The 21291-nt window shown below is 48.6% G+C and overlaps 1 protein-coding gene across 4 annotated transcripts in view; it reads left to right on the plus strand.

The window, feature by feature from the left end:
* Window positions 1-21291, plus strand: part of SHROOM2 (shroom family member 2) — a 164037-nt gene that overhangs the window by 106588 nt on the left and 36158 nt on the right. For 2 of the 4 annotated variants that reach the window (XM_015126922.3, XM_015126923.3), the window contains exons 4-5: window positions 289-2611; window positions 4116-4216. In XM_015126922.3, coding sequence (XP_014982408.3) covers window positions 289-2611; window positions 4116-4216 — 2424 coding nt within the window. Of the gene's footprint in view, window positions 1-288; window positions 2612-4115; window positions 4217-18301; window positions 19039-21291 lie in introns of those variants that run through there. The other 2 variants (XM_028842393.2, XM_077988393.1) reach the window with 1 other exon arrangement.

The following is a 21291-nucleotide window of genomic DNA, read 5'->3' on the forward strand; positions in this document are numbered from 1 at the left end:
AAGACCACCCGGGACAACACAGCAAGACCCCATCAAAAGGCATCCGTTTGGTAAAAAGGCATGTCACGGGGAGGACACAGTCTTTTCAGCCTGTGCTCAGTTTCTCCCTGTCTCTGCTAAAATCCAGATGTACTGAGCTGCAACCTCAGCCTCAGCAACTTCACCCTGGGAAGTTGCTGTTTGGCGTTTTGGTATTTCCACGGAGGGCCAGCTGCATCCACCGCCTTGCTCTTTGCCATTGCTGATGCTAAAGCACACCCTGCCTTGTCCTTCTTCTCATTCTTGCAGTTCTTCCTCCCACGACCTGTCCAGTTCCTGGGAGCAGACGAACCTACAGCGCACCTTAGACCACTTCAGCTCCCTGGGGAGTGTTGGCAGCCTGGACCACCCCTCCAGTCGCCTCTCGGTGGCCAAGTCCAACAGCAGCATCGACCACCTGGGCAGCCACAGCAAGCGTGACTCAGCCTACGGCTCCTTCTCCACCAGCTCTAGCACTCCTGACCACACCTTGTCCAAAGCCGACACGTCCTCCGCAGAGAACATCCTCTACAGTGTAGGCCTCTGGGAGGCTCCCAGACAGGGTGGCCGGCAGGCCCAGGCCGCAGGTGACCCTCAGGGCTTGGAGGAGAAGCTAAGGTGTTTCCCGCCCAGGGTCCCCAGTGACAGCGACAAAGGCCCCAGGCCAGAGTACAATGCCGAGCCCAAGCTGGCTGTCCCTGGGAGGTCCAATTTTGGGCCAGTCTGGTATGTTCCTGATAAGAAGAAAGCACCAGCATCCCCACCCCCTCCCCCTCCCCCTCTCCGCAGTGACAGCTTTGCTGCCACCAAGAGCCACGAGAAGGCCCAGGGCCCTGTGTTCTCAGAGGTGGCTGTGGCACAGCACTTTACGGCCCCGGCCCAGGCTCAGCCCCGTGGTGACTGGAGACCAGAGCCCACTGATCGGCCTTGGAGGTCAGCACACCCAGGGAGCCTCGGGAAGGGATCGGGAGGCCCGGGCTGCCCACAGGAGGCCCGCGCAGATGGCAGCTGGCCACCCTCCAAGGATGGAGCTTCCAGTAGGCTGCAGGCCTCTCTGTCCAGCTCAGATGTGCGCCTTCCTCAGTCTCCTCGTAGCGGCCGCCACCCTCCCCTGTACAGTGACCACAGCCCACTCTGTGCTGACAGCCTTGGGCAGGAGCCAGCGGCTGCCAGCTCCCAGAACGACAGCCTTCCTCAGGTGAGGGGGCTCAGCAGCTGTGACCAGAAGCTGGGGAGCGGCTGGCAGGGCCCCCGGCCCTGTGTGCAGGGAGGCCCGCAAGTGGCCCAGCTCTGGGCAGGATGCTGGCCTTCTGACACGGCCCCTGGAGCCCTCAAGAGTCTTCCCCCACCCACGGTGGGCCAGAGCCCACACCGTCACCTACCTCAGCCTGAGGGTCCTCCAGATGCCTGCGAGACAGGACGGTGTTACCCACTGGACACAGGGGCCGAGGGCTGCTCCGCAGGAGCCCAGGAGCCTCCCAGGGCCAGCCGTGTAGAAAAAGCCAGCATCACATGGGCAGATGGGGAGAGCAGCAGGATCTGCCCGCAGGAGACACCCCTGTTGCACTCCCTGACCCAGGAGGGGAAACACCGGCCTGAGAGCAGCCCAGAGGACAGCGCCACCAGACCGCCACCGTTCGACACCCATGTGGGCAAGCCCACCCGGAGAAGCGACCGCTTTGCGACCACCCTGCGGAATGAGATCCAGATGCGTCGAGCCAAGCTGCAGAAGAGCCGGAGCACGGTGGCTCTGACTGCGGCAGGCGAGGCGGGGGATGCCACCGGCCGCTGGAGGGTCAAGTTGGGAGGTGGCGCCCAGGAAGGACCCTTCGCTGGCACCTATAAAGACCACCTGAAGGAGGCCCAAGCCCGAGTCCTGAGGGCCACGTCCTTCAAGCGCCGCGACTTGGACCCCAACCCAGCAGATCTATACCCGGAGTCACTGGAACACCGGATGGGTGATCCAGACACTGTCCGCCACTTCTGGGAGGCAGGCCTGGCCCAGCCACCCTCATCTACAGGTGGCGGGCCCCACCCGCCCCGCATCGGAGGCCGGAGACGGTTCACAGCTGAGCAGAAACTAAAGTCCTACTCGGAACCCGAGAAGATGAATGAGGTGGGCCTCACGAGGGGCTACAGTCCTCACCAGCACCCCAGGACATCTGAGGATACTGTGGGCACATTTGCTGACAGGTGGAAGTTTTTTGAGGAAACGAGCAAACCTGTTCCCCAGAGGCCTGCCCAGAGGCAAGTGCTTCATGGAATCCTGAGAGACAAGCCAGAGAGGCCGTGGACAGTGGGCCGCACGTGTGAGGGCGCGGAGCCCTGGTCGCGCACCACCTCCCTTGGGGACAGCCTCAACGCTCACAGCACAGCGGAGAAGACAGGGACGTCAGACCCGCCGCAGAGGCTCGGCACCTTTGCAGAGTATCAGGCCTCCTGGAAGGAACAGAGGAAGCCTCTGGAGGCCAGGAGCTCCGGGCGCTGCCACTCAGCGGATGACATCCTGGATGTGGGCCTGGACCCGCACGAGAGGCCGCAGCACGTTCATGGGAGGTCCCGGTCTTCGCCATCCACAGACCACTACAAGCAGGTAAGCATGGAGCCACAGCAGGGGCATGGCCCCTGCTGACCATCATCTTAACCTGAGGACAGGACACACCCAGAATGCAGTGGCTGACGCCAGGACTACTCATCTCCAGCTGTGTGAGCATTTACCTTTTCCAGATCTCCTAGTGTCCTCTGTGTCAGAGGTATTTGGGGACAAAATTGACACATTCTAGGCAATTTAAAGTGCCATATTCCCGAAAACCCACATTTTTTTCATTCCCGTTCTCGTTGCCATAATCTCTGGCTTTAAATGTGTTTCCCCTTAAGTAGCTTGCTCCTGCCTTCATACTCAGCAAAGAACTTGGAGGGAGAAACTATGGGAAATGATAACTAACACCTCTGACATGGAAATGTGTGGTTTATGTAAAAGCTTAACGTGACATACAATAGCCACTTTTCAAACACTGATGGATGACATTTAATATTTATAGTATTTGGGTTTTTTTAGTATTCTGTTTTTTATTTGCAAGTATTTTCAAGGATTGCTCTGGGGCAAAATGTATTTAAAACACATTAAGTGTTTGCACTTTTTTAAGGTGAGAGTTTTGATGGTGAGAGTTAATGTCCAGCTTTCTAGAAAACTGCATATTTCTTAGCCCTGCTTCAAAGTTGACAGCCTCTTTCTCTCTCGCCCCTGCCCTCTTTGAAAGCTTTTTCTCCCTATTACATCTGCACTTGCACATCTCAAAGAAAAAAAAAGTTCTGCAGTGATAGATGCAGTTTCTTTTTAAAAGAATCCAGGGTGGGTGTGGTGGTGCATTTGCAATTCTAGCACTTTGGAAGACTGAGGAAGGATGATCACTTGAGGCTAGGAGTTCCAGACCAGTCTGGGCAACAAAACAAGACCTTACCTCTACAAAAAAAGAAAAAACACTTAGCCAGGTGTGGCGGTGCCCAGGAGGTTCAGGTTGCAGTGAACTGTGTTCTCACCACTATACTCCAGCTTGGGCAAAAGAGCAAGACTCTGTCTCAAAAAAAAAAAAAAAAAAAAAAAAAAGAACCACTAGTATATTTAATACAAGATACCTAATATGTGCATGGAAAGAAGGCTGCTGGTTTGCTCTGTGGTGTCCCAGCCCTGAAAATCCATACAGATGCTGTGAGTGTTTTTTTCCACCGTTGGATACCCTGGCTTGTGGCTGTTCAGCATGACCTCTGAGAATTCCATGCTTGCTCTGTCAGGAGCAAAGAATCCCGGGCTCTGGCGAGTACTAGAGCTTGAGGCTTCACCGCTGTAATTTGTGACCGGCTGTATTTTATTTTATTTCTTTTGGCCAATTGTGCCACACGGTTTTACAGGCTTCACGTAGGAGTTGTTTCCTGCCCAGAACAGAAGTGGACGCGGGGTCTTAGTTCAGTCGTCTCAATGAAATGCTTTGTAGAGCTGCCCTGGCAAGGCAAACCCACAAATGAGGGCTTTCATAATCACAGATGTCCTGAGGAAGGCAGCTTGAGGACTTGGTGTCTTACTGTGTTGCCCTTTGCAGGAAGCTTCTGTCGAACTGCGAAGGCAGGCAGGGGACCCTGGCGAGCACAGAGAAGAGCTTCCCTTCGCAGTCCGGGCCAAGGAGGGACAGTCCACGCTGAGGTGGGTGAAATTTGGATTCAGAGTTACTGAAGAGGTGTCTGGGGGTGGGCTTCTGTATGGATGGGTGCTTGGTTAACCTGGCTAGACGTCTGGCTTTTGCCAAACCCAAAGCGGCTGAAATCCAGCATAATTTCCAGCATCCCTGATGCACTGGAGGTCTGGGCAGAGCCTGTGCACCCTGCGGCCCTGCCCAGAGACACATCCCAGGGCAGGGAGGCCTTCTTACACGGCGGTGACATTTTTTTGGTTCTTAAAATGGCTACTGTGTTTTCCACACGGTAAAACTGCTTATGGAGACATAATGAGAAGTCCAGTTTAACATACTGGAGCTGCACGTCTTTGCACAGAGCGCCTTATGGAAGGGCAGCTTTAGCTATCTAGCACACAGCTGTGTGCCTAGCTGCGGCCTGGAAATCGGAGTTGCCTCTAAGGATTATTAGTAGGAAAGGAACGGGCAGGCTTTCCTAAATTGGACCTAGTTAATGAGTTAATTTTGAGCTTTAAAATAGAAATCGAGTTAGTCGACTCCCAAAGAGAGGCTGCAAGCATCTGCAGAAACTGTGGCAGCAGCAGGAGATTAGAGCGTTTTGTGCCGTAATTCCAGAATGTGCACTAGGCCGCTTAGTTGTGGCGAGGACAGGGTTAGATTAAATACATAGTATAATCTGGGCCAGGCGTAGTGGTTCACACCTGTATTCCCAGCACTTTGGGAGGCTGAGGCAGGTGAATTGCTTGAGCCCAGGAGTTCAAGACCAGCCTGGGCAACATGGTGAGATTCCGTCTCACTAAAAATAGAAAAAAACGAAAAAATTAGCCGGGTGTGGTGGCAGGTTCCTGTAGTCCCAGCTACTCTGGAGGCTGAGCTACTCATTCAAGCACAAGAATCGCTTGAACCCAGGAAGTGGACGTTGCAGTGAATGGGGATTGCACCACTGCACTCCAGCCTGGGCAACAGAGCGAGACCCTGTCTCAAAAAAAAAAAAATAGTATAATCTTCCCCTTCATCACATGAGGAGGGCAGGAGGAGAGTGCGTCTCTGCAGAAGATGTGGTGCAATCTTGTTTTTAAAAGGCGGTTGGAGGGATGGGAGTAAATGCAAATGCACGACAGGGTTCCTGGGTGTGGATTGTTCTGTCGCCTTGAGAATCTTGTGTGATTGCTGTGACATTCACGTTAAACACCGACCTCAAAACTCAAGGTTCTGTTGCAGAAATTACCAATTTAAAAGTTTGCTTTCAAGAGCCTCATGTAATGGGGTTTTATTTCATTTGGCCTTAAACAGAGCTGTTAGCCTTCTACAAGGGGATCAAATATTTATGTGACTCTGCAGCGACAGGATTGATATTGTGTGTCTGCTTGGGGAGGAAGTCTCTGCAGTTACTTAACAGACTCTGAGGCTGAAACCAAGAATGCGTGGGTCAGAAAGGCCGACGAATAATCCACCTACAGAATTTAGCTGTGTCTGAGAAGCACAATTAGAGCTTTATGACTGTGGATTCCAAGTGGGTCACGTGCCGAGCACCAGCTGCAGTCTGTTTTCCAAGCCAGCTCCCAGGCCGTTGAGGCCGGCCGTGCGGTATATCACGGGCAGTGCTCGATGGGCTCTGCACATGCGGGCCTTGCTTTGCCCCTGCGCTGTGCTTGATGCCACAAGCGTATCATCTGTGCAGAGGGCACCCGTGCTGGTGAGAATGTATAGCTCTGCTGTGCATGGAGGGGGTCGCCCTGAACAGCTGTCACGTGCAGGCTGTGTGAGAGTGAGTGAATGGCACTGTCGATACTGAAAGGATCGAGAGGAAGCAGGGGCCCCATGCCTCATTCATCAAGGCCGTGTCTTCCAGCAGACTGCATAGCCACTCCAAAGAAATTAGTTCCAGAAACTCTCTGCTTTTGAGCTACTAACCCAGCAATTTTCAGAATTGTTGGGTGCGTTTTTTTTGTTTTGTTTTTTTTTTGAGTGGTGAGGCGTGATGAAATTTGGGAATATGTGGGTTGAAAAGTTGTTTTCAACTTTTTTCAGAGACTCTTTAATTTCTGAAGGACCAGCAAGAAAGAATACACTTGAAAAATTTAAATGGAAAATAATAGAAGTCAAAGTTCAGGCAAGGGATTGTCCTTTGCCCACCAAAAAGAAAATCTAGAATACAAAGGTTTGAAGATACCCAATGTTTTGCATAAGTTTAAAATAACATAGACATGTCTGTGTAAATCATATGAAGTGCTGCTGTGATAACCGATGCATAACAAAAAGTATGTATTGTTGTATTCTGTTTGGATAACAAAAGAATGTTGAGATCAGAATTTTTGTTGTTGTTGTTGTTGCTCAGGTGAACCAAATAGAGATAACATTTTTTGTGAAGTTCAAGATCCTATGTTAATATAAAGACAAGTAGGGCAAATTGAATTGATGATACTTTTTTTTTAAGTTATGTGATGCTTCAGAAGCTCAGAGGAGAGAGAGCAAAGTGACTTCTGGCTGGGTTTTGGGAGAAACAGGTGGTGTTTGAGCTAAAATAGAACTAAACCTGAGGGAGCAGACCCAGCACGTTTGCTTCCCTCCAGCTCTTCTGTCCTGAACAGCCCACCGCCCGCCACCCTCACTGCCATCAGAGGCTTCACCCCAGACCTGCAAGGTCAGGCATCATAGCCAGCAGGAGCCTGCTTTGGGGAAATGCTCTCTCCTGCTGACTTGGGGCCCCTTGAATACTGGGTCTGTTTCCTAGTGTGGCCATAACAAACTCCCCAAGACTGGGGGGGCTCAAACAACAGAAGTGGATTCTCCCACAATCCTAGAGGCTGGAAGTTCCAGATCAAAGTGTGACAGGGCTGATTCCTCCTGGGGCCTCTCTCCTAGGCTTGTAGATGCTGTCTTCTCCCTGTGTCCTCACAGGGTCGTCCCTCTGTGCATTTTTGTATCATTTCTTCTTATAAGGACCCCAGTCCTATTGGATCAGAGCCCTCCCCAATGGAACCCAATTACCTAATTTTGCCTTAATTACTTCTTCTAAGGTCCTGTCTTCCAATGCAGTCACATTCTGAGATACTAAGGGTTAGGGCTTCAGCACATGGATTTTGTGGGGCACAGTTCAGTCCCTAACACTGGGAGAAATGTCCCTGCTTCTCCATTCTACCTTTATAGTAACCACTTCTGTCAGCTCTCTCAGGAGGTGTCATCCTACCCTTGAGCTGATCAGGCTTTATGTTCATGACAGATGTGAAAGCCTTTAAGATGAAGGGAAGAGGGAGCTGTCACCTTGTGGGTGGCACAGAAGAGGGGCATTTGGCAAAACCTGACTGGAGGGCTTTTTGAGGAACCTGTCTGGAGGGTTCCTTGACACCATGCAACTGAAGGTTGACAGTCGTACACACCTTCTGGTTCAATCATTCCATCTTTTAAGAGTTTACTTTGAAAGTGGACATCTACTGCCCCGTGAATGTGCTAACCTCTTCAGACTGGGATGGTTTGGCAGGGGGACAGTGACTCTTAAACTCACTTCACGAATGTATTTGCACACTTTCACTATTCCTTGCTGTCTGCTGGGCTGGACTGTTGGCTCCCAGAAGACTGGATTTTTCTTTTTCATTTCTCAGTACCCTGTACCTGACATATATCCTGCGCAGATTACGTGCTCAATAAATGGTTGGATGAATGGAAGGAGTGGTGGATGGACAGATGGGTGGATGAGTAGACGGATGGACCAGTCCTCAGGTAGATAGTTGGAGGATGGGGAGGGTGGGTGGATGAATAGTTGGATGGATGGAAGGGTAAGTGGATAGATGGATGCATGGATGGATACATGGATGAGATGTAGGGGTACATGGATGGATAGATGGATGAATGGAAGAGTAAGTGGATGGATGGATGGATAGATGGGTATGTGGATGGATACAGAGGTGTATGGATGGATGGATGGGAGGGTAAGTGGATGGATGGACGAATGGAAAAATAAGTGGGTGGATGGATGGATGGATGAAAGGGAGGGTGAGTGGGTGGATGGATGGGAGGGTAGGTGAATGGATGGAAGGGTAAGGGCATGGATGGATACATGGGTGCATGGATGGATGGAGGCATGGGAAGGTGGATGGGTGAGTGAATGGGAAGATAGAAGGATGGGTAGGTGGATATATAAGCAGGTGGATTGGTGGCTGAATGGATAAATATCAGCCTGACCTTCCTTGAGTCAGTCTTTCTTGATTGTGGTGAATAATCTTTCCATATTGGTACATTCTGTGTCCTAAAATTTTATTTAGAATTTTAGTTTACACACTAGTAAGTGAAATCGCCTCTACTTATCCTTCTGCACTAGTATGGCATTTGGAATCAAGAAGACATAAACATCTCAAAATAAATTTGGTAGCACAGATCTGTTTTTGGTATGAGATTTTAGACCTCGTAGGAAAGTTTAGAGGTACCACATTTGTTCGTTGCTCCTCAATTTCGAGAGGCCTTGGGTGAGGACTGTGTTCTGGGTGGCTCCAGAGACTGGCACTGAAATGAGATCCGGGGGCGGCCTCTGGAGCTGTGGGTGCTGGCAGTGTCTTCCTTCTCTGCCTTCTTGCAGCCACTTCCGCCCCCGCCTGCAGGAGCCACTGCCAAGCACTGATGAGCTGGCACTGACCTCAGGCTTGTATTTTGTTGGGACAGATGGGAGGGGAGGCGAAGAATGAGAGTATATCCTAAATCCTAATACCAGCTGAACATTGAATGCATATGAAATAGAGCTCTTTAGGGAACAGTTTGCTTTCATATAATATTTGTAAACAAGCTAAATGAACCTGAGGGTCATCTTCCTGGATGTTTTCCCTGAGAGGTGACTTAGTGTACAGAGGTTCGTGTGAAGACCAATTTTTCATTTACAAAACAAGCTCCTTCATGTAGATTTCAGAACAAGTAACAGATTTATCATCCAAGCTCTCCCCCTCATTTGTCGCTTTAGGGCAGACGTTTGCTTTCCCTGGCCTTCAATTAGCTCAGGGCAATTGAAGCTTTCCATTCTGAGCTGCTGTGCTAGGTAATTAGGAAGACTGTGCTGGATTGGGTCAGGATAAAAAGGTGAAACTTGATCTTGGAATTTTGTCGGGGCAGAGCCCAGCATTGTGCATAGCTTTGTACAGTGTAGTACTGCATGCTGAACAGAAAAGTTCTTCTTGTGCAGGATGTAACAGCCTCACCCCGGAAGGGATAAACGGTAGCTGTAGGAGAGAGACTGTAGTATGGGTCTAGTGGGCTTGTCTTTATGTCTTTTTTTTTTATGTAGTTTTTTGAGACAGGGTCTCGCCATGTCGCCCAGGCTGGAGTGTAGTGGTGCAACCTCTGCTCACCGCAGCCTCCACCTCCTGGGCTCAAGTGATCCTCCCACCTCAGCCTCTGGAGTAGCTGGGACTACAGGTACACACCACCATGCCAGCTAATTTTTGTATTTTTTTGTAAAGATGAGGTCTCACCATGTTGCCCAAGCTGGTCTTGAACTCCTGAGCTCCAGCGATCCACCCATCTCAGCCTCCCAAAGTGCTGGGATTACAGGTGTGAGCCACCACACCTGGCCTTGTTTTTATACCTTACTTTGCAACTACAATTTCCCCTTACATTTATACCCATGGGAACTTAAACCCAGAATCGAGACAGGCGGCCACCTGTTTGTTTACTTTTTGGTTTGGTCTCGTGATTCCACATTATTTAGAAGGAGTAGCTTTCAGGTGATAGTTTACGGTTACAGGATTTCAGCTAAGGAGGAAAAGCGAGAGCAGGGAGGCAGATCCACAAAGCCCTCGTGTGGAGGGAGAAGAGTGCAAAAGGAGGCTGAAAGTGACCAACGTCCCGAGATGCCAGAGCTGAGGGAAGCCAGAGGGAAATGCAGAGGAAAATTTAACTCAAGCATCTCAGTTCTAGAAGGGGCAGGTAAGCAGTCTTCTACAAACAGAATCTGTGTCATTGAGCAGGGCACAGTGGCATGTGTCTCTAATCCCAGCACTTTGGGAGGCTGAGGCAGGTGGATCACTTGAGTCCAGGAGTTCGAGACCAGCTGAGGCCACCTAGCAATGCCCCATCTCTACAAAAAATACAACAGTTGCTGCCCCGTGGTTGGGTGCCAACATACACAGCTGTACTTGCACAGGCTCCTTGATCCCTCATGTGACTCCCAGGCTGTGGCCTGAGACTTGCTTTTCCAGAAGAATCCAGCCCTGTGGAAAGCTGCCCCTTTGTTTCCCAGCAGCCCCATCCCTGGTGCCTACCCAAGAGCTCCCGCTAGCCAGGTGAGCCACTGGCGGCCTCTCTTGGGGGAGAGACTCCCGTAGCACGTGCTGAGGTGGCAGCCCCGCTCCGCTCTGCCTCTCCTCTGGCCTCCTTTCTTGTCAGCTGGCTGCGTTCTTCAAAGCTCTCAGCCTCTGGGCTGACCTTGGCTGAGTTCGCACGTTACGGGATCCTTTGGGGCTTTCACCTTTCTCCAGAGAGCTACCTGGAAATGTAGATGTCCATTCTCCCCTTTAGCTTCTTCTAGCCTCCATTCCTCTTGGCTGTGTCCTGGTCCAGTCCCCCACCCAGGTTGGGCCGAGGTGACACACCCACCCAGAAGGCTGTACAGATTGATCAATCGATTGATTCATTGACAGGGTCTCGCTCTGTCGCCCAGGCTGATGTGCAGTAGCACAATCATGGCTCACTGCAGCCTCGACCTCCAAGCTCAAGCGATCCTCCCAAGTAGCTGGGATCACAGGCATGCGCCAGCACACCTAGCTCATTAAAAAAACAAAAAAAGTTTTTGTAGACAAGGCCTCACAGTGTTGCTCAGGCTGGCCTCAAACTCCTGGCCTCAAGTGATCCTCTTGCCTCGGCCTCTCAGAGTGCTGGGATTACAAGGGTGAGTCACCGCACCACACCCAGCCAATGTGTTCATTTTTAAAGTTTGACTTAAGAGTCCCAGAGATTCAGTGTCTTATGTGGCTGTTAGGTCCTTGCAGTTAGTCTCAGAAATCGATTTAGCTCATCTGTTTTCTGAAGGCCCACACATTTGAAATAAAAAAAGAAATCGTTCTGAGTCACCTCCTTCTCAATATAAATAGAAAATGCATTCAAATATTCCCACAAGTTTTGTGTCTTTTAAATCTGCACAAACCCAAAGAATTCCTAGAGGAGGCCACCAGAGCTAGCAGTATGTGTCAGGTCTGCATCCCCCCGGGCCAGCTGAACAGCCCGCTTCAGGCCTCTTCATACCACACAGCTCACCACCACCTCCACCGCCAGGAGAATCCAGAAGGCTGGAGGGCGAAGGAGGGACTGACGCATGGGCGGTGATGATGCGGGAGCCAGTGATGTATTTCTGCTTTGGGCTTTCTCACACGTGGCACTTGGAGCACATCCTTGGCAACATGTCTGTCCTCTTTGCCAGTTTAAATTTTTGTGTTTTCGTTTCCATGCTAGCTCTTAGAATCTAAATCAAGTGTTGTGGATGGTGTGCAAGACCATGGCTGTGTGTGTGAGTCTCATTGACCACAGTGCTGACCCAATTTCCTTTGGTGGGAGTAAAGAGTAAGTTCAGGACTCCCCTGTAAATGATGTGCTCTCCCGTGGATGAGGGACAAGAAGGACATCAGGGTACTATGCCAGCAGAACTCTGTGCCCTGTTAGTCGAAACAAAAGTGATGGCTGAGATTAGTCCTTCTGTGGCACCCAGGAAACTTTGATAGCTGGGCCAAGAAGCAGCGGCGCTGCAGTGCCCCGGGCCGTGAGCATCATGGTTCATGCTCAGCAAAGCCACATCACCTGTCATATAGACCCGACATCAGCTTTACAGTTTTGCTTGCATATAACTTGCAACTTTGTTTTGTGTTTTATAGCCTAAGAACTATTAAAATAAGGAAACAGATTTTATATATAGACATTAAACAGTCTAATAAAAAAATCAAAACCACATATTGTATGATGCCATTTATATAAAATGTCCAGAATAGGCACATCTGTAGATAGAAAGTAGATTAGTGGCTGCCAGGGGTTAAGGGGGCAGAAGTGAGGGAGAGACTGTTCATGAGCATGGCGTTTCTTTCTGGAGTAATGAAAATCCTCTGGAATTAGATAGTGGTGATGGTGACTGTTGTGACTATACTAAAAACTACTGAACTGTGCTGTTTCAAAGGGCAAATTTTATGACATATTAATTTTATCTCAGTCTTTAAAAAAAAATCTCAGCACTGGGAATCCATAAGAAAACTTCTTTTTAGTTTAAAATGGGTCTGTCAGGCCGGGCGTGGTGGCTCATGCTGTAATCCCAGCACTCTGGGAGGCCAAGGCGGGTGGATCACCTGAGGTCAGGAATTCGAGACCAGCCTGGCCAACATGGTGAAACCCCGTCTCTACTAAAAAATTAGCCAGGTGTGGTGGCAGGCACCTGTAATCCCAGCTACTGGGGAGGCTGAGGCAGGAGAATCGCTTGAACCTGGGAGGCGGAGGTTGCCGTGAGCCGAGATGGTGCCACTGCACTCCAGCCTGAGCAACAAGAGTGAAACTGTCTCAAAAATAAATAAATAAATAAATAAAATGGGTCTGTGCATTAAGTGGCTGTAGTTCAGAGATTGACAAAGGTTGGGGAAAATGAGATGATAAATATTTTTGGCTCAGAGGGAATTAGTGTCCCTGCTGCGACCACTCAGCTCTGCCGTGATGGCGCAAAAGCAGCCACACGGTGACCAGGTTGCCCTCCCTGCAGGCCTGCTAAGAGGACTCTGGCTAGATTCCAGCCCTTGCTGGTCCCCCTGGTGGGGAGTGGCAGGGGAGGTGGGCAGCATCCCTATTGTCCCACCGAACCCAGCAGCCACAGGGGCCTTTCCCTTCTTCACATTCCTTCCTGCCCTGCCCTAAAGCAGGAAGCAAGACAAGGAAACCTCTGAGTCAGGTATGTGGATGTCCCCTGCAGAACTCACCTGGTCCCTTCTTTCAAGTCATTTGTTTCTTTCTGTGAGTCAGCCCTGCCTCCTGTTTACCAGGCACAGGTGGTTTTACCTGTGGCTCCCTGAGCATGACTGGAGTCGGTGTGACACAGGCTGTGTCTCTGAATAGAAAGTCTCCACACTGCCGTGCTGCTCTCCACTCTGTGTTAGCCCACTGTATGCACCAGAGCTCCCTCCCGGCTCCCCATCTCCTAAGCAAATCCCACACACCTGCATCCCATCCTTCCTCAGATCACTTCCGGAATTGTCTGCAGAGCTTGAGTCTCATGATTTGTGAGACACTCTCAAGCAGCTCACCCAAATCGGGTGGTGTCAGATGGTGAAAGTCTGAGGGGTCTAGGTCAGGGTCACTTGGAAACAAGTTCCTGGGGGAGCAGAGCAACTTTCTTCTCTACTTCGAAGAATATGATAAAGCACCCCTAGACTCACTGGTTTCGAGTTCTAGGGAAGCAGATATTGATGACTCAACAGAGGAAAGAATTGTGTAATCATTGCTTTAGTCAGGGGTTAGCAAACTATGGTCAACAGGCCAACTCTGGCCCCCTGTCTGTTTTTTTAAATAAAGTTTTATTGGCATGCAGCCACATCCATTTGCTCACAGACCGCCTGTGGCTGCTTCCTCTCTATAATGGCAGAGAGTTGAGTCATTGCAACAGATCAGATGGCTCCTAGAGCTGAAAATATCTGCCATCTGGTCCTTTACACAAAGGTTTGCTTGCTGACCATGTTGGGCTTAGTGGAGGGATGAAAGGGATGGTCTTACATGAGCGTGCTTCCAGCACAGGGAGCATGGAACCCAGTGGCAGTCTGTCTGGATGTTTTCAAAGAGGCTTCTTTGTGATAGTTCATGATTATCTTGCAACATGATATCTGCCTCCCCATCCCTAGTGTGGTTAACTTGGGGAAGTTTGCTTTGTCCAAGTAGAGGGGGCTGTGGCTTGTTCACAGCCCAAGAATGCAGGAGCACGCAGGATGCTGTAGCACCAGCTTTTCTGACTTGTTAGTGATAGCCTGGGTTAGGGAAGGTTGCCTTTGGACCACATGGGCTGGGCATGCCGCTCAATTCATGGAAAGTGACTCAGAAAAGTTTGAGGTTTCACCAAGACTGTCTAAGAGGTGAGGAGGAAGTTCTTTCAGAACATAAGGGTACTGGGGTGGTGATTTCATTCTGTTCTTTTTTTATTTGTGGAATTTTTCAAGGGCACAAATGTTTTGTGTCTATTAAAAGCAGATTTGTATGCATTTTATTACAATGATTAAGATTTTAAAGTCTTAATAGTATTAATACTATACAATCTACAAAAAGATTTGAGCATCTTATAAGCCCTGATAATTATGCCTCGCTCTAAGAAACATGGCTATCTGGAAAGCCACATTATAAACTTTAATATTATAAATGTACTTTCTGTTTAGAAGTAATTCTTGGAGAGTCTCCTTTAAGAATGGATTCCTAGGCCAGGCACAGGGGTTCATGCCTATAATCCCAGCACTTTGGGAGGCTGGGAAGATTGCTTCAGCCCTGGAGTTCAGTACCAGCCTGGGCAACATAGTGAGACCCCATCTGTACAAAAAACATATAGCTGGGCATGGTGATGCAACCTGTAGTTGCAGTTATTTGGGAGGCTGGGTTGGGAGGATCACTTGAGCCCAGGAGGTCAAGGCTGCAGTGAGCTATGATGGTGCCACTGCACTCCAGCCTGGGTGACAGTGAGACCCTCTCTCATAAATACATAAATAAATAAATAATAAACAAAAATGAAAAAAACAGGATTCCTAGAGCACAGCCAGCATGCAGATCTTGTTTTCTAAGGCTTTTCTCCAATAAAAGGAACCAGGGCTCCTCAGAGGAATGGCTGAGTCTAGGGTTGGGGCAGGAACTGTACAAGATGAGCCTGGAGTATCTTATAGTGCCAGAAAATAAGTGCTCAAATACACCCATAAGTAAACCCAGCAGTGACAACAGTGTGGATATGTCATAGGGACACAGGAGCCAACAGTGACCAAAGGCAGAACAAGTTAAGCAGCAAAATTAATTAGTAGTGGATTATAATCCAATATATAAAATGAATCCACAGCCCAGACTGATAACATGGAATGGTTGAATAAATTAACAAATGAAGAATAGAGAAATCTGCTGTGCAGAAAATTGCAAATACTTTATGTAGCTACTCTGCCCTTCAGGAGGTGGAGCATAGCTCCCCACACTCAGTATGGGCTGCCAACAGTAAGCTCCCTCCAAAGAGTACAGTGTGGCAAGGGGGGCCGAGGAGAGGAACGTCACAGTGGAGAAACCGGTGTCTACCGACTTCACCAAGTGATCAGGGTCAACGTTGACAGGTAAGTTATGTTGACAGCATGCCCCTTGATATCATAGAATGACAGTGGCACTTCACTTCCGTGGTCTCTCTCCCAGAAGTCCCAGGCTAATCATAAAAACACATCAGACAGTTCCCAATTGAGAGACATGCTGCAAAATGCCGGAACAGACCTCTTCAAAACTATTAAGGTCATCAAAAACAAGGAAAGCCTGAGAAACTATCATAGCCTATTCAGGCTGCTATAATAAAATACCTAAGATTATATGACTTATAAACAGCAGAAATATATTTGTCACAGTTCTGGAGGCTGGGAAGTCTAAGATCGAGGCACTGGTAGATTCGGTGTCTGGTGAAGGTGCTTTCTGCCTCACAAATGGCTGTCTCTCTGCTGCGTCCTCACATGGTGGAAGGGGAGAGGGAGCTCTGAGGGGTCCCTTTTATAAGGGCACTAATCCCATTCACAAGAGCTCCATCCTCATGACCTCATCACCTCCCAGAGGCCCCACCTCCTAACACCATCACCTGGGGGTTGGATTTCAACATAGGAATTTGAGAGTGGGGGGCACAAATGTTCAGTCTAAAGCTATAGCACCCTCACAGCAAAAGGAGTCTGAGGAAGCAGGCTTGAGTATGATGCAGTACCTGGATGAGGTTCAAGGACAGAAGGAGAACATTGAGTAAAAAGAAAATTGGAATAAAGTGTGACCTTTAGTTAATATTAATGTACCAATATTGATTCATTAACTATGACAAACACACCCCATAGTAAGTCAGATGTTAATAATAGGGGGAAGCGGGTAGAGGGCATATGGGAGCTCTCTCCCGCCCGTTGCAATTTTTTAGTAATCTAAACCCATTCTAAAATGAGATGCTGGCCAGGCGCAATGGGTCATGCTTGTAATCCAAGCACTTTGGGAGGTTGAGGCAGGAGGATTGCTTGAAGCCAGGAGTTTGAGACCAGCTTGGGCCACACAGCAAGACCCTGGCCAGGTGCAGTGGCTCACGCCTGTAATCCCAGCACTTTGGGAGGCTGAGGTGGGCGTATCACCTGAGGTCAGGAGTTTGAGACCAGCCTGGCCAACATGGTGAAACCCCGTCTCTAATAAAAATACAAAAATTAGCTGGGCATGGTGGCATGCACCTGTAATCTCAGCTACTCGGGAGGCTGAGGCAGGTGAATTCCTTGAACCCGGGAGGTGGAGGTTGCAGTGAGCTGAGATCACGCCACTGCATTTCAGCCTGGGTGACAGAGTGAGACTCCATCTCAAAAAAAAAAAAAAAGTGTAATGAAATATTTATTTTTTACAAATTTTTATGTAGAGGTGGTGTCTTGCCATGTTACTCAGGCTGGTCTCCAATTCCTGGGCTCAAGCAATCCTCCTGCCTCAGCCTCCCAAAAGTGCTGTGGTTATAGGTGTGAGCCACCACACCCATCCCTGTAATAAAATATTTAATCAGCCATCAACTGATTGCTGTTCCGTACGTGGCCTGGCAGTATGTGTTGAGCATTTGAGAAAAGGAGATGGCCCAGGGTGAATGGCACCCTCTCTTAGAGACAGGAACATGTACTTGGTAAAGTAGTACATGAAGATGAAAAGTACTGGAAAGAACGTGGGCTTTGGAGTCGAAGACACAGGCTCGAATCCTCATTCTGCTTCTCAGTGTAAGTGTGTCAGGTCCCCCCCAAGCTTGCTGAGCTCACAGCCCTGGATCATGGGGATGTGCAGAGCAACCTTGCTTGCAGACTTACTTACTTGCTTAAGGGATATAACATTAATGAATCAGCACAGTGCCTAAGGTCAAGTGTCGACATGCAAAAATAAAAAATCTAAAATAGCAGTGGTACAGTATATGCTGCAAAGCAGCATATGTTATTTGGAGAAATGAGCAAGAGTTGGAAGTAACTGCTATGAATGTAGAAGAGGTTGACAGGAGCAGGTTGGAAAGAGAAACTCTGTCCTGGTGGCTAAGCCCAGGATGAGGGAGGGTGGGATAGGGCTGTGAGGCGCAGCACCTGGCAACGCTGCTTCCTGGAGGGGCTGTGGTGCTGAGGTCTGGGGCTGCATTAAGAGGGAGGTGGGGCGCAGGGACTTTAAATACAGATCATTGTGAAATGGTGAATTGGGAAAGTCAGGTCCAGCCTGCCTTTGTCTTCTTCCCTGAGTGCCTTGCACACACTCAAACTTCCGGAAACACTTGTTAGTTGCTTGATGGGTTACATTCCTAATGAGTGTGTAACCAACCCAAGAATATATGGACATAGAATAGGCTGTTGAATGTTTTCTTTTGCCTCCTTATGGTGGTGGAGTTGAACTGTGTGTCACATGTGTTATAGGATTACCTAACATCACTAAATAGAGAAAGCTGTAACGTCAGTGCAGTAGGCTTTCTATATTTCCCCGTTAAAATATAATAAGTGCTGGGCACAGTGGCTCACACCTGTAATCCCAACACTTTGGGAGGCTGAGGCAGGAAGATCTCTTGAGCCCAGGAGTTGGAGGCTACAGTGAGCCGTGATCATTCCACTGCACTCCAGCCTGGGAGACAGAGCAAGATCCTGTCTCCGAACACACATACACACACACAAAGGAAGACTGCCCCCCAAACCTTTTGGGGTTTTAAAGTACAAGACTTTTGGGGTTTAAGCACTGAAGTGTTGGAAATGTTCCCCACTGAGGCGAGGAGTTGCTGATGAAGTGATGGGAAATGCAAGCGGAGCCTTGAGCCGTGGAGGTGAAGGTTGACGGAGCCTGCGTGAGCTTGCCCATCAACAAGACAGCAGGCACAGACAGGCCAGCTGTTGTGAGCTTGGCTTTAGGACTCCATTCAGTAGGCAGGAGGAGAGCTGCAGCAGAGGCGGGCTGTAGGTCCCTGAAGCACATCGCTGCCTTCACAGCTGGACAAGCTCCCATCCAGTGCGGTAAGCAGAGCCGGGTAAGGGACCCTTGCGTTTGCTCTCGGGGCAGTTCGTCCCAGATGGGACTGGTTTCAGGACGCCTGCGCCGTTTGTTAGGGGTTTGTAGTTCCCAGTGGCTCTTTTGTTCTGCTATCTTGAAAAGCAGGTTGCTTGTCAGCTCACAATGCTGTGGGTAAGGTCTGGCGAGGTCGGCGAATGTGTTCTCATTGTTTATTCTTCTGCCTGAAGATGAGAAATAATGCAAATCAGAGTGCAGATTCCGGCTCGAGCTCTGCAGGCATACACGGATGTGCGAGGGTATGCTCGCCGGTGCTGCATGTGTGCTTGTGGATGCATGCAATTGTTGCAGCTTGGGATTCACAGTTAGCTGAAAGCACATTGGAACTGGAAGGCAGTGCTCTTAACACCGTGTTCTAGGCTGGAAGCCGTAGAGCCAGCATCTGCACTGATGGGACTGCAGCCCTTGGTATGTGGGACCCTTGCTCCGTGTGAGTTCTGCAGATGGGTTCCCTGAGGGAGCTGGCTGCAGGACGCCAGCATCGCATGAAGACTTGTCTGCCTTGTTTGCCTTTTCTTTTTCAGTAGCAGTAAGAAACAGGCATTCCCACTACTCAGGCATTGAATGCGGACAGTGAGAAAAAATGGTGAGTCAGCTACATCCAAATGAAAAAAAAAGCGGCGAAATCAGGTGTGCATGTTTAGTCATGAGAAATATTCCCTGAGTGTTTTGCACATAGCCTGCTAATTGCAGTGAGATAATTTAAATAGAGAAAATGGAATCACCATGGTTCTTAGCATTTTCCAATTCTTTTATTTTCCTCTTTGGTGTGCTTGTGACAGTTTAAGGGTTTTACTATACGTGCGCTTTTCCCTCCCTTTTATGTTGTGATAAAAGAAAGAGATGATTAGTTTTGGCTATATTTCTAAATGGTTGGAATGCTTTTGCTTTACTAAAGGAAGCTTTTGTGTGTGCAGAGGGTCGATGCCATTTTTACAGGGAAATTGATGCATAAGTACGTGTGCACACACAGACTCTTTGGTCTGCATTTACTGACTCACATGAGTAGGTGTCATTTTGAAATACATGTTTTTAGCGGTTGTGCTAGTTGAAAGGTAAAAAGGCAAAGGAGTTTGAAGAAAGGCTTTTGGAAATCTACCTGGTAATGCTTACAACTAAACAGCCTACTGCCTTGTAGATGGTCTTAAGATTTATAATATGAATGGAAAATAATATTTTAATGTAGCATATAAAAAAACTGAAGATTTGGTACCAAGTTGATGAATGGTTGGCATATTTCTTTTCATTACAGAATAGAACCTTTGAGGTCATACTCTACAAGTATTTATTATTATTTTATTGCAGAAAAGTATTGCATGGGTGGTAGAGGCACATTTCTTTCTTTTGTCGCACATAGTAGCAAAAGCATTTTATACTTTGTCCCTTTCTGTTTCTGTCTCTGCCTCCCCCCGCGCCCCACGCCCCCCACCACCCAAACCAACACCATACCTCTTAAGGAAAAAAATTGCAGGGGAATTCTCATCTACAGAGGCATGAACAACACACACAGAAGTGGTTTTTCACAGAGTGCTAGGAATAACCATACATGTTGGTGTCAAGCATATAGGCTGCAGAAGGCTCTGTTGCCCAGCCGGGGGGACTAATGACCCTGGTGAGTGCACGCTGGCTGCTGCTTTTTTTGCATGGGCTGGCTGCTCTTCCAGAGTCTGCCTTTGGATTTTGGAGGTTGAGGAAGGAAGGGAATATTTTATATGGCCTTTGGAATACATTTACTTTACACTACGTTTAATTTTTTACCTATTATGTGCATTACATTTTTAAGAAGACCAGGGTGGGGGAGCAGTGGGAAGAAGCTGTCTTGTATCCACCCATCTTTCCCCTGTCCTCGGGCACTGATTTCCAGCTGGCTTTTCCGAGAGCAAGTAAGATAGTTGGGTCATTTCTGGAAGGCTTGTAGACATCCCTGGATGTCTGAAGAGGTCCTAGAGTTATTTACTTGTTTACCTTTAAAACATAGTTGCAGACTCCTTATTTAAAATTCCTGAAAGTTCACAGTGCCTCTTCACATGTATACCTTGGGTCCTACTATGCGGGTACTGTCTTGATTTTATAATGAAGCAAACTGGGGGTGGGGTGACCGGATTCTCACAGCCAGTTAGTGAAGAGCCCTCGTGGGGCAGCATGGCTGATTTTCAGTCTGGTGGGCTCCTGCGGACTAACGGGCCAAGGTCCTCCAGGTAAGGCTGAATGTAGAACTGGCCCCAGAATTCCCAGTTATTCTCTTTGTAACTTTCACATCCCTTATCTAGTGTGCTGCCAGTGCAGTGAGAAGGAATTTCAGTTTGGACTTCTGGGGGTGAAGTACAGAAACCTGTCAACCAGGCGGAGACAGCATGTGTGCTCCTCAGCCTGCATTGTTGTGGCTTGCGAAGCCACCTAACCATTCTGACCTTCCATTTCTTCGTCAATAAAACAAGGGGCACAGATTAAATTATTTCTTATTTAAAAATTGTTTATTTTTTATTTTTACCATTACCTTGATCTTGAAGATTAAATTATTTCCAAGGTACCTTCCAGCTATAGTCATTTTTGGTTCTTAGGGAGAGAAGCCAGGGACTCAAATTTCCCTTCAGTCATATTTCCAGCTATGTGGGGTGATTTGTGGCTGCACTGTTTTGCTCATTTGCCATCATTGTTTCCAGGAACAAAAGCATATGAATATATATGAGATACATGCACAGGTGTAATAGCTTTGATATCCATTTACAAATAAAATCAGCTCTGTCAGCAAACTCCATTTTCTGCCAACAGGGCTTTGTTGACGGAAATGCGCTTGACAGCTAAACCTACTTCGGTCTTCTTGTGGTAATGCCTCATA

Source organism: Macaca mulatta, chromosome X (genome assembly GCF_049350105.2).
Source record: "Macaca mulatta isolate MMU2019108-1 chromosome X, T2T-MMU8v2.0, whole genome shotgun sequence".
Lineage (NCBI taxonomy): Eukaryota > Metazoa > Chordata > Mammalia > Primates > Cercopithecidae > Macaca > Macaca mulatta.